Source organism: Martes martes, assembly GCF_963455335.1.
Source record: "Martes martes genome assembly, chromosome: 1".
NCBI lineage: Eukaryota > Metazoa > Chordata > Mammalia > Carnivora > Mustelidae > Martes > Martes martes.
Genome location: NC_137888.1, coordinates 207494591 through 207511964, shown reverse-complemented (window position 1 = coordinate 207511964; position 17374 = coordinate 207494591). Strand labels below are relative to the sequence as shown.

The window sequence follows — 17374 nt, the reverse complement described above, 5'->3', positions numbered from 1 at the left end:
TTCATTTTTATGCTGATAACATGTTATAATAATAATAATGTGGATATATTGAGCTACATAAAATGTGTTACTCAAATTCCTTTCACTTATTTCTTTTATTATTTTAATGTGGCTGCTAGACGATTTAAAATTACACGTGCGTTTGCATAGTTCTACTAGGTAGCGCAGTGATATTGAGCACTTGGCAGCTTCAGTAATGTAAATACTATTTAGACAGAGCTTCCCACGTGCCAGACACTGTTCTAAGAACTTTACACTTATTAAGCCATTTAACTCTCCTAGCGACCCTGGGAGGTAAGGTAAAGTATTAGGCATCACAAACATATTCTCCAATTCCACCAACATGATGATTTGCTTCATCCATTATATCCTTCATTGGGAGAAAATTCCTAAGTGTGGTTGGTATAACAGGACTTATCTGCTTGTGGTTCACACCCATGAAATTTCATTAAAGAGGTTCTTCCCTTAAAACACAAAGTTATTCTTTTTTTTTTAAGATTTTATTTATTTATTTGACAGAGATCACAAGTAGGCAGAGAGGCAGGCAGAGAGAGAGGAGGAAGCAGGCTCCCCGCTGAGCAGAGAGCCCGATGCGAGGCTCGATCCCAGGACCCTGAGATCATGACCTGAGCCGAAGGCAGAGGCTTAACCCACTGAGCCACCCAGGTGCCCCCACAAAGTTATTCTATATTTTCTTCTATTTGTTCTACAGTTTTAGTTTCCCTGGGTCTCTTATTCCATTTCTAGGCCGCCTCAGGTTGTGGGATAGGATAGAGTCTTCTTTTTCTCCATCATCTGTGCTGCTCACCAGCTGTGTGACCCTGGGCTTCGCCCTGTGTGCCTTAGTCTCCTCCTCTGTGAAATGGGAAGAATAATAGAACACACCTCCTAAAGTTGTTATGATTATGCAGAATGAAATGAGCTATTCTGTGTCAGATGCCTGCAGTGGTGCCGGATAGATTGTAAATGCTCAGGGAACACCAGCTGTTGGTAATGAACAGTGTTGAGGTCAGACAGACGAATAAACACACTATATCATAATAGAAATGGACAGAAACAGACACCTTTAAAAAAAAAAGATTTTATTTATTTATTTATTTGAGAGAGAGGGAGAGACAGCGAGAGAGGGAACACAAGCAGGGGGAGTGGGAGAGGGAGAAGCAGGCTTCCCGCAGAGCAGGAAAGCCCAATGCAGGGCTCAATCCCAGGATCCCGCTGGGATCATGACCTGATCCAAAGGCAGACGCTTAACGACTGAGCCACCCAGGTGCCCCTGGAAACAGACGCCTTTATTAAGCTCTTACTATTGTGCCATGGCCTGTGCTGCCTGCTTTTCGTGAATAATCACACTGGATATCACCCCCATTCTATAGAAGGGGAGACTGAGACTCAGAGTGGGGGAACTACTGACTCAAAGTTGAACAGTGACTCATGGGTATGGTGCTTTAGCTTCAACCCCAAGACACATGACATCCCTCTGGGTGGGTGGGTCAAACTTGCCTCAGCGTGGGGCCTGATGATGAGACTTGGGAGGACAGGGAGGACCAAGGAGGAAGATTGCTGAGGGACAATTGCAGAGTGATTGCAGAGTGATCTCAGAGTTTGTGGCCTGTGTTTGGGCTTGCCCTGTCAGCCTGGTAGGAGTGATCTTAGTGGGGCAGACCTGGAGGGGAAGCAAAGGAGGTGGCCCTTACCGGGCTGGGTCCTTTGGCCCCAGGTCCCTCAGACCCAGGGCAGGCACCTGCCTTTTGCTTCTGGGTTTCAGAAAGTCATGATAGAACCCAGAAGCAGTGCTGTTTTCTTTCTTTCTTTTTTTTTTTTTTTAAAGATTTTATTTATTTATTTGACAGAAATCACAAGTAGGCAGAGAGGCAGGCAGAGAGAGAGGAAAGGAAGAAGGCTCCCTGCTGAGCAGAGAGCCCGACGTGGGGCTTGATCCCAAGACCTTGGGATCATGACACGAGTGGAAGGCAGAGGCTTTAACCCACTGAGCCACCCAGGCGCCCCGCAGTGCTGTTTTCTGGAGGGCCAATGGGAAGACCTCTTTTTAAAATGCACCACTGGTAATTTCCCACCGCCGCCTTGGCCCCCACCCGGGTCCAGCCCCATCATCCCCAGCAGTTGACTTCTTGCACCCCTCCTAGCTCCGTCCGCTTTCCACTCCCAGGTCTGCAACCCTAACAGCGGCCAGAGGGCGCCTCTGAGCAGCCGAGTCAGGTCCCGCCCCTCCGTTGTTGAAGACCCCGCACCCCGGCCTCTCCCCGACAAGAGGCCATCTGCCCTCAAAACACCCTTTGCTGTAGTATTCCATCTGGAGACAGGCTTAAGCTATGTTGCTGTCCACCAATTCCTTCCCAAAGAAAGGTGGCCCCCCACTGAGACAAACTACCCAGGCCTCAGCTCCAACTTCCCGAAAAGGCAAATCAGGCCATGTCTTTCCTGACTCAAACTCTTCCAACAGGCTTTCCTTCTGCCTCAGGCATGTAGGCCTGCCTCCGCAGGGCCCTGGCACCTGGCCTGCGTCACCCCAGCCAGGCCCCACCCGACTTTCTCCTACTGTCTGTTCCAGCCACCCCAGGCTACAGGGTCTCATGCCCCTCAGCCCAGCCTTTGTCAGTCTTCACCCGTCAGGTGCCTAACAGCCTCATCCGTGGGGCTTTGGCTCCCACGGCCCATCCTGACATATGCCGGTCCCCTGGCCTGTTTCCTCAGGGCATGCCAGACCTCTTCCTTCCAAGCCCTCTGGTCATGGGAAGTGCCTTGCCCAGTGTAACGGGCTGAATGGTGCCCCCCCCAACAAAGATATGTCTGTGTCCCTGATGCTGTCAATGTGACCTAATTTGGAGTAAGGGTCTTTGCAGAGGTCATTAAGTTAAGGATTTTGAGATGAGATCAGCCTGGATTAGGGTGGGCCTGCATCCAACAAGTGTCCTTAGAAGAGACAGAAGAGAAGACACAGAGGGGTACAGGGGGAGGGCCGTGTGAGGTTGTGGGGTGGGTGGGGAGCATGGAACACCCAGGATCCAGCAGAGACGCATGGGACAGATCCTTTCTCGGAGCCTCCAGAAGGGACCAACCCTGCTCATACTTTGGTTCCAGACTTTCTGCCTTTTGAAGTGTGAAAGGGTGACTCCCTGCTGCTCAAGCCACGTTGTTTGTGGCACCTTGTTATGGAAGCCACAAGAACCTAAAATCTCTGTTTTATTTTTTTTTTTTTTTAAAGATTTTATTTATTTATTTGTCAGAGAGAGAGAGAGGGAGAGAGAGCGAACGAGCACAGGCAGGCAGAGTGGCAGGCAGAGGCAGAGGGAGAAGCAGGCTCCCTGCTGAGCAAGGAGCCCGATGCGGGACTCGATCCCAGGACGCTGGGATCATGACCTGAGCCGAAGGCAGCTGCTTAACCAACTGAGCCACCCAGGCGTCCCCTAAAATCTCTGTTTTAGTTATATCTGTGTTTCGGAGAAGACGATGAGCTTCTGGAGGACTGCCCACATCGCCTTGTCCCAGGGTCTCCCGGGGCCTAGCATTGACCTGATGCTCAGGAACTGTGCTTAATGACTAACCCGTTAATCATGAAGTAGGACAGGTCCCCAGGAAAGAGGGGCTTTCTTGGAGCCAGAGAACTTCCACTTCTACCAGGTGGGAACTGGAGGAAGTGGGCCATGGGGATCCTTCCCAGGGGAAACCACCAGCAGCCCCCTGGGGCTGGGTTGTTCTTCCTCTGCACATGGTCTGACATGAGTGGTCATAGGATAGACGTTGCAGGTCCTCTTGTCCTAATCAGTTGGCCACTCGATTACTTATTCACCAAACACTCAGAGCGCAGTTCTGGGCCAAGCACTGCTCTCAGCGCTGGTGATGAAAGATTATTAGGGCATGGTTGGTGACCTTGAGGAAGCTAGGGTTGTTCTGGAGGGAGACCTTGTGGATCATTCCCGAGGTTTGTCTCCTCCCTTCGTGACGAAGAGGGGAGATGTCTGGCTGAATCATCACATTTTGAGAACTCAGAATTCAGATGCCCCAGGTAGGCGTGGAATCAGCAGACCAGGAAAGCATTCTCAGATCTGTGGGAGGGAACATGAGTACATGTACTTTAAAGACTAGATTTTATTTATTTATTTATTTATTTATTTATTTATTTATTTATTTATTTATTTTTAAAGATTTGTTTTATTTATTTGACATACAGAGCGAGAGCACAAGCAGGGGGAGCAGCAGAGGGAGAAGCAGGCTCCCTGCTGAGCAGGGAGCCTTATGTGGGGGCTTGATCCCGGGGGCCTGGGATTATGACCTGAGCCGAAGGCAGATACCCAACCAACTGAGACACTCAGGCAACCCTAGGGACTAGATTTTAATAGAAAATATAGACACTTGTGTGTGTTGTGCTGTTTTCAGATGAAAGTTTGGTGCATTGAAATTTCAAGAGACTGATAACATATATCAGGGACTTCAAGTTATACAATCAAATGACACTCCCCACCTCCCATCCCAGCAAAGGAAAATGAAGAAAAAACCAAAACCCGAGTGCTTGCAAGCTCCTGCCTCATTCCGAGGAAAAGCTGAAGTTTTCCCAGGAGTCCACCAAATCCTGCACCGTCTGCTTTGCCTCCCGCTGCCCTCACTTCCTCCCACTCACGCCTTGCTCACTCTGCTCCAGCCTCGCTGGCTGCTGTCTGGTCCTCAAACAACTCAGGCACACTCTTACCTCAGGGCCTTTGCACAGGCTGCTCCCTCTGCCTGGAACACCCTTCCCTCAGTATCCACCTGAAGAAGTTACCTCCTCCAAATCTTCACTCATATGTCATCTTCTTGGGGAGGCGTTCCCTGACCATGCTATTTAAAAAGTACCCCAAACTCTCTACCCCCCAATTTTTTATATTTCTGCATCACTCTCCCCACTCTCTAGTACATTAGATGTTTTATTTATTTATCTTTATTTTCTTTCTCCCTTGAGTCAATCCTTAGCTCTAGAAGAGCAGGAATTTTTGGCACTTTTGTTCACTGTGTCCCCAGCATCAAGCATAGGGCAGGGCACATAGTAGGGAGTTAAGCAATGTTGACTCAGTGGAAAAATACTTATTATGTGTCAGGTGCTATGTTGTGTACTTCAATAATTAGCTACTAAGAATAATATTAAAGAAGACCTGGGACATGGGGTGCCTGACCGGTTCAGTCAGGAGAGTGTGTGACCCTCGATGTCTGGATTGGGAGTTCAAGCCCCATGTTGGGCATAGAGCTTAGTTAAAAAAAAAAAAAAAAAAAAAAACTGAGGTTGCCTGGGTGGCTCAGTTGGTTAAGTGTCTGCCTTCCACTCAGGTCATGATCCCGGGTCCTGGGATTGAGCCCCATATTGGGTTCCCTGATCAGTGGGGAGTCTGCTTCTCCCTGTCCCTCTGCCTGCCACTACCCTGCTTGTGCTCTCTCCCTCTCAAATAAATAAAATAAAATAAAAAGATTTTTATTTATTTGAAAGAAAGAAAGAGACAGCAAGAGAGGGAACACAAGCAGGGGTAGTGGGAGAGGGAGAAGCAGGCTTCCCACCAAGCAGGGAGCCTGATGGGAGGCTCAACTCCTGGACCCGGGATCATGACCTGATCATGACCACTCCAGGTGCCCCAAGTAAATAAAATCTTTTTAAAAAAATTGAAAAGATGACTTGAGACAGGATTTTTGCTAAGTGCTTTAGAAATAGAAATATTTGCTCATGTTGATTGCACACTTGTTCTGGGCCAGGCCTGTAGCACAGAGGCCTTCTCAGGGGTTAGCTCTAACTTGGGGGAAGTGAGAAGGCTAAGTTGTGGTGATTGTCCTGTTTTACACGGGAAGGACCTGAGGCCCTGAGAAGTTTTGTCATTTGCTTGGGAGAATGCAGTGAGCGAATTTGAACTCAGCACCCCCTGAGGGTGCACAGAAGCCGAGATCATGACGTCTTGTTCCTTGCTTCCCGGATGCATTACCTTGCCCACTCTTCACTTAGACCACCATGAAATCTGCACCTCATTTGTCTCGTTTTTTAAAGGCGGCCACTGAGACCCAGAGTGGTGAAGTCACCTGCCCAAGGACACATGTCAGCAACGTGACAGAGTCGGGATTCAAACTGGGAGCTGCTCAGGTCTGGAGCCCGGTGCTCTGCTGTGTCTTTCCAGTCAACTGGTTGTCACAACAGCATGGAAGTGAGCCTGCTTCAGGTAAAGCTTCCTCAGGTTGGGTCTGGGCCAGGATTGGAGTGAGTGTCTCAGGAGATCATCTGGCAATTGTGTTCCTGGAGCTCAGCTGAGAGCACCCCCAAAGGCCTTGGACTCGCCTCAGCCTTTACAGCTGCCAGCTATAGACAAAGAAGTCTTCACATGGTGACTGGCACACAGCGCTTATTCTGTGCCGGGCCCTGGTGTGTGTGTTTGTGTGTGTATCTCCATCTCTGGAAACCTTACAACCCTGGAAGAGGTACTATTATTATACCTGTTTTATAGCCGAAGAATCTGAGGCAGAGAGAGGCTAAGTCACTTGCCCAAGGTCACACAGCTAGAAAGCGATTGCCATGGGATTCAAATCTGGAAGCAAGAACAATGACTAAGGGAGAGGTAGGGGCCACTAAACACCGATCTGGATCTTCACTCCCAGGTAAGTAGTCCTGGCAGAATAAGGTGAACAATAACAGGAATGAGGAAGCTCTTTATTTCCCCCGTATGTGAGGGGAAAAATTGCAGTGTACAGTTCATCTCATTTGTGTAAAAATAGAAAAGCTGATCTGTGCAGCATCTCAGGAAAGGTACCTGAGAGATGGGACATTTGTTGGGGGCAGACTTGAATTGCAGGGTGGGGGAGAGGATTTTCATTCTGTCCCCTTCAGAGTTTAGTACTGTGATTACACAGCTCCAAACCCTAGAACTTTAGAAATTATGCTTATGCTTATATATACAGACTCCTGCACCAAAGTCTGTTTTCTTCTGTTTCTAAAGGCATCTCTGATGCCATGCCTTGTCCATAGTGCTATGGCAGAAAAGGGAACTGCAGGCCCAGAGGAGGGAGGGGATTCAACTGCTCTTCATAGGCCAAATGTACATTTCAAGTTTTGTACTGTTTAAATCATGTTAAAACGTGCCCCCTGCTCGTGTGGTGGATTCAGGTGAGGTGGGTTAGAGAGGCAGCTCCACACTTACCAACATGGGAGGGGCTCTGAAATGTGCTGAGAGTCCATGTGGGAAAGTAAAGCCAATCCGTTAAATTGAAACCAAGGACGCAAAGCAGTCTGCCGGCACGTACCCCAAACACTGCTGGGCACATACTTGGTCCGGTATGGCAAAATAACACGTGTCTGAGGGGCCGGCTTTCTGCCCACCCAAGTCCTCTTTGTCCTTTCCACTATGAACATTTGCCTAAAGAAACCCACTGCCCCACACACCACTCTAAGTAGGTAATTTCTACTTCCCAGAACTGTGTGCTTAGAGGCTTTGTCCACTTCTGAGTTGGTGACTTTGATATGAAGGTCACAGGGACCTCTTACGTAAGTAGACTGGGGCACAGGGGTGGCACTGACCAATTGACCCCAACTGAGGCCAGGGCCAATTCTGTAGTAAATGTCATCTTGGTGCTTGAGGCAGGTCAGCATACCTCTTTTAGCTCTGATACGCGGGGTCACCTCCCAACTAGGATGGCATCTTCTGGGCTCACTGCATATGCTCTTCTAGGGAGAGACCTACATCCTACATCTGGGGAAAAGCCCTCTGGATTTGTGCTATCCAACAGCTGCTACTAACTGTGTGTGACTGCTGTTGAGCACTTGGAATGTGACTGAACAACTGAGAAGCTGAATTTAGTTTACTGAATCTTAAAGCACTTCCATTTAAAGATGACAGAAAACACTCCCATCACTTACAGAAACTTCTCTTTGACAACACAGCTCCTACACCATTTTCAGTGGCTAAACCGTTTCAGTGGGAAGGGAAAGCCACCCCTGGGTTGATTTTAAACACACTGGCATTTAAGTTTTTACTTCAAGACATTTTGTAGCAAAGTAGCAATACGTTGTTTTAAGCCTATGTAATTACTTACCTTGTAATAAAACCAGTTCCTTAAAAAAAGTAACAAAGGAAAAGCAGTCTCAGTGGCCTGCCAAGGGAGCCAGGGCAGGAAATGGGTCTTCTCCAGGGTGGGGTCAGCCCTGGGCTGGAATTCCAGTCTGGTTTGGCCAGAGCCTGCCTGACACCCAGCCTGTTCTAGCAAGAAAGGAGTAGAGGGGGATCATAAGCGCAGACCATGCACCTCCCCTGGGCTCCAGCAACTGGGCCCTGCAGGATGGGAAAGGGAATTCCTTAACTCCAGCCCACCCTTCCTAAAACCAGCTCTGAAATCCACAGGGCTCTTTGGGTGCCTGGGTCGGGTCCAGGTGGGCTGAGGTTCTCTACTCCGCATGCAGCCCAGGAAGGGAGACTTATCTCTCCCTTGCAGAGTTCTCCTGCCTGTGCCCACCCCCAGCCTTCCCGGGCCCTTCCCTTCCACCCTGACTGCATCTGGAGGGACACCCAGCCGCCGCCCCAGCCCATCAGCAAAACCCTCAAACAGAGTCGCAGGACTGCTCCCCTGAGGTTTAGCATCAGTCTTTAATGCTGTCGTGCTGCACATTGACAAGTCACACGCTTTGGTCTCATGTTGGCAGTGGCAACTTACAATGAGTCTAAAGGTCTGAGCACCAGACTGGCCTGCAAGGAACAGACACTTGTTCCAACCCAGCCCCCCTCCCCAACTCCCAAGGTTCCTTTTGAATTCCATCGTGGCCCTGTACAGAGAGCAGCAGCTGCCGTGGACTGGTTTCCTCTGAGGGCACACCAACATTACACAGAATTATAAAAACATATTTACAGACGTTCCACAGTGCTCCTGTAATCAGAAGCAAAGACCCTTTTATCAAAAGGGATTATATCTAGAGCTGTGCAAAATTCAAAAGGATCAGATCCTTTTGAAAGAGTCCAAAGTCCATTAAATGAAAAATTACCTGGGCCACTTGTAAGCCCCAGGTGTGCCAAAAGATTGCCTTATAGATAAAAGAAAAAAATAAAAAAAAAAGAGTGTGACCCATAAGTGAGTGCACGTGGCCTCAGAGTCAGGGGTCGAGAAGGTCCCCGACTCTGTCTAGGGCCCCTGACCCTCTAGGGAGAAGCATCTGTGCAACTCCTTCACATGAGGCTGGCTCCCTTGGTCCTGCTGGAACAAGAGGTATTGCTTGTGGGTGCCAGCCAGGCAGTTTTGCAAAAATAATCGAAGTTGGTTCTCAATTTGAGATGGCAAAAGAGAAAACAGGATTCTTCAGGGGAAGAGCAAGACGTGGGAGACAAATACAGAATAAAACACAAACTGATCACACAACAGAAACTGAGGAGTGTACAGGGTCTGGTAACCAAGATGGCAGATTGGCACCACCTAATGGTCACAAGTCAAGGGACTACAGACACATCAAGTCCAGCTGTGGGTCTGCCTCTCGACCGTGGGCGGGGCCTGGAAGAGGGTGCGGGCCCACCCCGGAGGGCTGCAGGAACCAGTGGGACAGACTGGAATGCCTTTTCCTGCTGTCCCCACCACCTGCTGCCCTATCGCTCGAAAAACCACTTAAGTCTAGTGCACGACTTTGAAAGATTGTAATATATTCTCTGGAAAACATTCAGCAGTACGAAAGCCCTCCCTGGGCCCTCCCGCCCTCTCACGGGTCCACAACTGGTGGAAGGTTCCGGAAATCCTTGAGCTCTGGAAAGAAAGGTCCCTGGTCAGTCCTTGGGAAACACAGGTGCCTAGATTGGAAGAATCTGCTCAAGTACGGTTCTTGACGTCTGGGGAATCCTTTCAGGGAAGATTACTTCAAACTCAATAATGAGGTCCCCGCGTTTCTCGGGTGTTTTGGGGAGGGGGAGGCCTTCTCCAGGAACTTTTCGCCGCATGCCAGGCCTGATGACATCTTTGAACACAACGGGTATGGTCCTGCCGTCCAGAGTGGGTACGTTCACTGTGCAGCCACACAGAGCCTTAGAGAGCAAAGACAGAACGTTAGATGGAAGGTATTTAGGATGCTCAACTCCTGTCCAGAAGCCGTTTAATGTAGGGGAAGCACCACCAAGCCCCTGTAGCTAAGACCTTGCCCCCAGATATGGAAAACTCTGGAACAACAAGAGCCCTAGTCAGTCTCGTTTTTGCTGTAACCCCCAAGCCTGGCTCCAAAGTGCTCAGACATATCTGTCAAGCAAATATCCAACGACTTCAAAATCCAACAATCTCCCTCCATACATACTACCATACTTATTAGTATCCTACCTCCCGAAGGCTGATCTTGGCTGGGTAAATGACATCAGAGCCATCTCTCTTAAAGATATTGTGTGGCTTGTCCTTTAAAACAAAGACAATGTCAGCTGGAATGTTGTTGGAGGTCTGGTCGCCTTCCTTGGGGAAGGTGATTTTGGTCCCTTCTTTCCACCCCCGCTTCACTTCGATGGTCAAGATCTTGTCTTCGTTGCGAATGCTCTTTCCATCGGGGTTCAGCCGCTTATGGGAGATTTTCATCTTCTTGGTACAGCCGCTATAGATCTCTTCAAGCGAGACCCTAAGGTCGTGGGTGACGGGAGGATCTTGCTTCTTTCGGGTGGGCTCTTGGGCAGGACGGGAACGGCCAAAGTTCATGTTGGTGAAACCACCCATGCCCATGGGGAAGCCAGAGAACGGGTCATCAATGTCCATGCCTTCCTCCCCGTTCCGCTGCCCAAAAAAGGTGTCAAAGGGATTTCGGCCACCGAAGAACTCTGCAAACATGGCATGAGGATCTCCGTGGAATGTGTAGCTGAAAGAGGTACCGTTAGCACCACCACTGCTCCCGCCACTGGGGCCACCACCCTTTAGACCTGAAAGACAAAATCAGAACAAATTAGATGGTTGTTGGTGAGCTTCTCTCCCCCTGCCTCTCCCACCCTTTCTCTCTAAAAGCTTTCACTAAGGAAAAAAGCTTGAGAACCATTAAGGGTTGGGGGTGGGAGGAATTTTTTTTTTTTAGCCTGTCAGGAAGAGTAAAGAACCCTAAGCCAGAGTTAGACTCCCCCCTCCAGGTGCTTCAGCGTGCCAGGACAGGGGCAAGGGGCTCAAGCGCCCTCTCTAGGGGACACGGAATTCCCACTACTTCTTGACTAACCTATTCTTCCTACAAATAAATATTAAGATTTACAAAAAATTCATTAAGAGATCAGCTGAAAAAGGCAGCTCTAGGATCAGTGCTCATTAAGTGTTTACTCTTAGAAATACTCAAGAGCTAGGAAAGTGTGAGGAGCAGAAATGAAAGCAAAACCATAAACGCAGCTTTTCAAATTCTCACACCCTGGCACTAATTGCCACCATCCTTACAAAAAAGCCACTTCATTTCTTAAGACCCAGCCCAGAAACCAGTCTGAGTCATCCACGGGCAACTGGACAAGACAGCTTCCTTCTCTGGGCCTCAGAGGCCTGCGCCGCTGCGGCCGGGCAGAGGCGGGTTCCTCTGCACCTGGACTGCGTTCGGGCGCTGGCTGCCATCTACGTGCCTGGCACCAGGTTAGGTAAGCACTTTACAGGGATTATCTCACTCCGCCCTCACAGGGGCCCCGGAGTGAGGTTGGCGCTAATCGGTGCGCTCATCCGCAGGCTCGCCGATCCCAGGTCGAGCCCGACGCGCAGCCACAAGCCCCACCCTGCGCCCCTGGACGCTAGGCCTGCCACCTCGGCCCAGGTGAGCTCCGCACTGCCGGGGCCGCGATGCCACGGGCCCGGCTCGGCCTCGGTCCCCACTGCGTCGCACCCGCACCCCTGGGACCGCTCGGGGACGTGGGTGGAGGCGCCTAGGGAGGGGCAACCGCAGACATGCTAGAAGCTTCTGGGCGAGCAGCGCTGCCAGGACTCCTCCTCCCATCCGGCGGCCGCCAATCCGAGGGCGGAGGCCCGCGTGGCCGGAGGGCGGGGGCCTCTCGCCCACCGGGCCCGGGGCGTCCCCCGGGGACGCTACAGCCCGGCCGCCGGGCCTTGGTTCCCCCTCCTGTCAAACGGCGGGGGCGCGCCCCTAGCCGCGCGCGCACGCACCTTCTTCCCCGTAGCGGTCAAAGATCTCACGCTTGCGCGGGTCGCTGAGCACGTCGTAGGCCTCGGCGATCTCCTTGAACTTCTCCTCGGCGCCGGGCTCCTTGTTCTTGTCCGGGTGGTAGCGTAGCGCCTGGCGGCGGTAAGCCCGCTTGATTTCCTCGTCCGACGCGCCGCGGGCCAGGCCCAGCGTCTGGTAATAGTCCTTGCCCATAGCCCCCGCCTGCGGCCCGCCGCCCAGCTGTCGCCGTACCCCGGCTTCGCCGCCGCCCCGTCCCGGACTCTATATACCCGTCCGGCGGAAGCTTCCAGAGCCCGCCAGCCCCCTCCAGAACCTTCTGCCCCGCCCCCCGCGCCGCTCCGACCAATCGCCGCCTCCCAGTCGGCGACGCGCGACGTCCGGGGCGGGGCTTAGCCGCCAACGGCCGCCCGCGCGCGGCCACGCCCCTTCCCGCTCCGCCCTCGGCAACGCCTCCTCGCGGCGCGCGCACCGAGGGACGAGGGCCCCGCCCACTTGACGGGGAGCCAATCGCGACCTTTTTTCACTGCCTTCGCTGACCCCCGTCGGCCGCGTGTGTCATCCCCAGCCTGGGTCAATAGGTTACGGCACACCTCTCGGGAAGGGGCGGGGCCGGATGTGGCCCCTCCCCTTAGGGCTGCTCCGCTCTTCTCCTGGTGACAGTAGAACTGCTCTCCGGCTTCTCACAGAGCTCCGAGAATGGGGGTTCTCGCTCCGGGTGATTCTGAGAAAGCTGGCTAACCTTGCCTTGCCCTAGGTTCCCCCCTACCCTGACTTCTGTAACAAGGGAAGAAAAATACCCACCCGCCCTCTTCTCTTGGCTGTGGGGAGAATGAGATAAGGAGCCCCAGAACTGTCCCTGTCCTCACCATACAGGTTCCTATAAAGCAAGGTGAGGCCCCGGGACAAAAGCTCACCTCCCCGGAGTGATCTTCTCTCCGGGGAAAAAGGCTCCTTATGCCTTTCACTTTACCTTTTTCTCAAGAACACCTGTCACTGAAATCTGAAATTATCTTGTTCTTTGGTTTTCATGCTAAATCCATCTCCCTCCCAGCCCGCAGTTGCCAGAACCCAGATACTGGAACAGTATCTGGCATCCAGTCGCAGTGGACACTTCATAAATATTCCTGCCTGTTTTTAATGCACCTGCTTCATTTTTCTCCCCACTACATTTATGATTTGGGGGGGCATGGGTGTGTCATACACCTCTCAGGGTCTACGATCCCCTTTGGCTCTGAGAGTCTGGGGTGCCTGTGGTCAAAGGTAGGGCTGATGGGGAAAGGAGGCTCAGAAAGGGGTACCAACTGAGGAAGCCATAGGGAAGAAGGGGTAGGCAGTGGTGATGGTTGGGGTGGGAGGTTCCTGGAAGAGCTGCTTGGGAGGTGAGGGTGGTGTGATGCTGGCTCTGGAGCCAGACAGCAGGTTTCATTCCCAGTTTCAGCACTTCCTGGCTGCATGACCTTGGGCTGGTTACTGAACCATCTGGGGCCTCAGTTCTCTCATCTGTACAATGAGGATTGCAGTTGTATTTGCCTCATGAAGTCGACATTTGTAAAGTGTGCAGGACAGACCTGGCACAGAGGAAGTACTATCAAAGGGGTGACTAACCATCTTGGTGAATGATGGGCTGCTGAGCCACCCCCTTCCTGGCAGCACCACAGCAAAACGCTTCTGGTGACTGCTGCCTTGTTGTAAGCTGAGACTTCTGAGAAAGAAGACCATGGCTTTCCCCCGCTTTCCTGTTGGGGGATGCTGGCGATCCTTGGCCACTCACTGACCCCACCAACAGTAACCATGTCAGTAAGGACTGGATTAGTACACACACTGGCCAACCTGGGAGGATGATGGGTCTGGCCTGGGCATCCATAACTATACTACAGCAGGGGCCCTGAACCATCATAAGGGGAAAATAATACAATTTTTAAAAAGTTTCATAAATAAAAAATAAGTTACATAAATAAATAGCAGAAGAGTTCTCATCACGAAGGAAAACCCAGCACTTGTGAACTTCCTCATGGTTACATGCTAGTATTTTATGGTATAAATTTAATTTAGAGTTACAGATGTGAAGACCTCCAAAGGTCCTCACATGGTGTTGGGTATCTTTGTATTTGGAGGCAAACTTAGGGTTGGGAACTCCCTCTTCCTAGGTAAGCCGGGGTCATGTTCGAGAATTTTTGTCTGCCCACCCAAACTACACAGTATAACCACAACACCTCTCCTCAGGATTTTTTTGTCCTGGACATTCACTGGACACTTCAAAACATTACTGGAAAAGTGGCCTCGACAGAAACCTCAGCAGATCTTGAGCTCTCAACTCAGAGAAGATGGGATGGTTTAATTTTGCGCATCGGTTTGGCTGGGCTTTGGTACCCAGATGTCCAATTAAACTCAAATCTAAGTGTTGTTGTGAAAGTATTTTGTAGATGTGGTTAAGTTAATGTCTATAATCAGTTGACTTAAGTACAGTAGATGATCCTGGATAATGGGGATGGGTCTTGTCCAATCAGTGGAAATGCTTTAAAAGCAAATAATACCGAGGTTTCCCTGAGGAAGAAGTGTCAGCTCCTGGCCAAGAGTTTCTAGCCTGCTGTTTTGCCCTACAGATTTCAGACTTGCCTAGCTAGCACCCATAATCATGTAAGCCAATGCCTTGAAATACACCTTTTATACACACACACACACACACACACACACACACACACGCATACTCACAAACACATATATCCTGGTTCTGTTTCTTTGGGAGAACCCTGACTGATGTAGGAACAAAGCAGGTGAGTCTCGAGCCAGTCAGCCTCAGCTGAAATCTGGGACCCACTATTTACTTATTTACAGCCTGTGTGATCTTGCGTAACGTGCTTGATCTCTTGGAACATTAGGTGTGTCCTCTATAAAATGGAGATAAGAATAGATCTTAACTCCCAGGGTTGCTATGAGGATGAAATTAAGAGGGGCCAGGAAATGAACATTATAATGACAGCTGACACTGACACGGCCCTACTATGTGCCAGTCTGGCTGTAAGTGTTCCATATGTATTAATTCATTCACTCCTTGCAATAATCCTGTGGGGTTGGCCTAGTGTTACTTGCATTTTGCAGGTGGGAAAACTGAGGCTCTGAGAGGTCATGTGACTTGCCGCCTGAGGTCACCCAGTGAGCAAAATGCTGAAATGTAAAGTGTTTAGCACACTCAGTATTTATGGTAAGCACTCAGCTTGTGTACAATGTGATTCAGATGATGATAAAGCCTTCATTTTAAATAAATGATCGCTACTATTTTCAACTGTGCTTCTCTTCATCAAAAAGACCTTCAAAAGCATTACAACCATATAAACCAACAATTCCACCCCTGGTTGGAATACCCACGTGAAATAAAAACCTGTGTTTACATAAAAGCCCATGAGGGGATGTTTATCAAAGCTTGATTTGTAATTATCAACAGCCATTAAAACCTAAATGTGCTTCAGTGGGGGATAATCAAACTGTGGCCTAGCCACATGATGGAATAGTATTCAGCCATAAGAAAGGACCGAGTGACTGGTACAGAAAACAATGCAGACGAACCTCAAATGCATTATGTTAGTGAAAGGAGCCAGACTCAAAAGACTGTCTGAGTCGTACTGTTGTGATTCCATTTTATAAGGCATTCTGGAAAAGGTAAAAGTGTTAGGGCAGAAAGCAGATCACTGGTTGCAGGGGGCTGGGATGTGCTACAAAGGGAGACAGGGGAATTTGGGGGGGGGGATGATGGAAATGTTCTGTATCTGGACTGTTATGTTAGTTACACAACTGTATATATTCAGAGCTGTACAGTAAAAAAGGTAAATTTCACTGTATGTAAATTACAGCTCAATAAAAAAAAAATTCTACGGACCTAAAAACAAAAAAGGCAAGACTGGGTAGAACTTGGGAAGCCTCTCTCTGGGGTTCCTGACACAGTGGAAAGTTGCTAACCAGCCCTGGCTTGTCTGGTCTAGGCTTCACCTTCTCTCACACAGCTCGAACCAGCTCCATCACATACCCCAAAACAAGCCAAGCCAGGTTCCCAGAGAAATCAAGATCCTACCTTACCTGCACATGGGAAATACAAAAGGAGCTTGTGAGACAGACAGACACACCAGAACTTCAACATTCAAATGACCATGGGTTCCCCCAAATCTGAGATCCAAGGAGCCCCCCACTCATCCTTCAGTACTGCCACAGCACCAGACCTTTCTGGAATTTCCCCTTTGGAAATTGCCATAAAGGGCTTATGACAGTTGGCTCAGCAAACTAGCTGTGACTGTTATGAATTAGCCACTGTGTTGGGGGTGATGAGGACACAAGCAGGGTCTAGCTGTCCCTAACTGACAGGCATAGTGGGTTCTGTTAGTGAAAGAAGCCAGACTCATGAATGGTTTGAACAAAGTGGCCAGTCTTCATTCTGAAGATGGATATTATTTCTGCTGACAACCTGGTTACTGGAAGCCAGATGAGGCCAATAAGGAGTGCTTGCACCTGCAATATCCATCAAAAACAGGGGGTATTGTCCTTTCTGAGCTGGATCCTGCCCTTCTATGAGCTTCTTGTGGATGAGGAGAGGGTGGAAATTATTGGTATGCTCTTGTTGGCACACAACAGAGTAGGTTCACAGAATGATTTGGTGCCTATTGAGTGAGTGTGGGGCTCAGGAAAACAGTATTGAAGGGTAAATTCCAGAATGTTCTGAGTCTGTAGGGATGTACATGGACTCTGTCCAGAATGACATCAGTTTGGACCCCACACACCTTACCTAGCTGGAATACAGCAACAGAGAAGGCACACTGACCGACCCAGCCCACATTACAGAAGCTGGAAATTGACAGGGCAAAGTAGCAAAACTTGGCTGGATTTTAGGGGTTCAACTGTTCCCCTCAGCACTTCACAATTAGATGTCTCAAGTAAGTCAACTTGGTAAGATTTTAACTTTTGGTTTCTAAGTGATTATTCCTCCTGTCCCCCTCAATGAAGACAGGGAGGAGTGAAGCCTGTCAGGACACAAAGGATCTCAAGATACTGTGAACACTAACTGCCAACAGAGAAAAAATCTGTGTTTTTGAAAGCACAATTATAAAACGCTTTTATGTTTTCATTTCTTTTGCCCAGATAGGCCTGGCGAAAAAGATAGTGAGTTTCTCAAGACCACAGCCTTAGATTCCTTTACTGGAAGTCACAGGTCCCCAAAAGCTGTAGCTTTAGAAGTTTCCAGAACTGAACCTGGATGACTAAGTGTTAAGCATTGACTCACCTTGCCCC

The 17374-nt window shown here is 49.8% G+C and overlaps 1 protein-coding gene across 3 annotated transcripts in view; it reads right to left on the bottom strand.

Annotated features, from left to right (window-relative positions):
- Nucleotides 1–7807: 7807 nt before the first annotated feature.
- The window catches only part of DNAJB1 (DnaJ heat shock protein family (Hsp40) member B1), a 30168-nt gene continuing 20601 nt past the window's right edge, over nucleotides 7808–17374 (bottom strand). For 2 of the 3 annotated variants that reach the window (XM_080804079.1, XM_080804078.1), the window contains 3 exons: nucleotides 12082–12211; nucleotides 10300–10880; nucleotides 7808–10013 (listed from right to left, as the gene is read on the bottom strand). In XM_080804079.1, coding sequence (XP_080660205.1) covers nucleotides 9783–10013; nucleotides 10300–10791 — 723 coding nt within the window. In that variant the 5' untranslated portion in view covers nucleotides 10792–10880; nucleotides 12082–12211 and the 3' untranslated portion in view covers nucleotides 7808–9782. Of the gene's footprint in view, nucleotides 10014–10299; nucleotides 10881–12081; nucleotides 14492–17374 lie in introns of those variants that run through there. The other variant, XM_080804077.1, reaches the window with a different exon arrangement.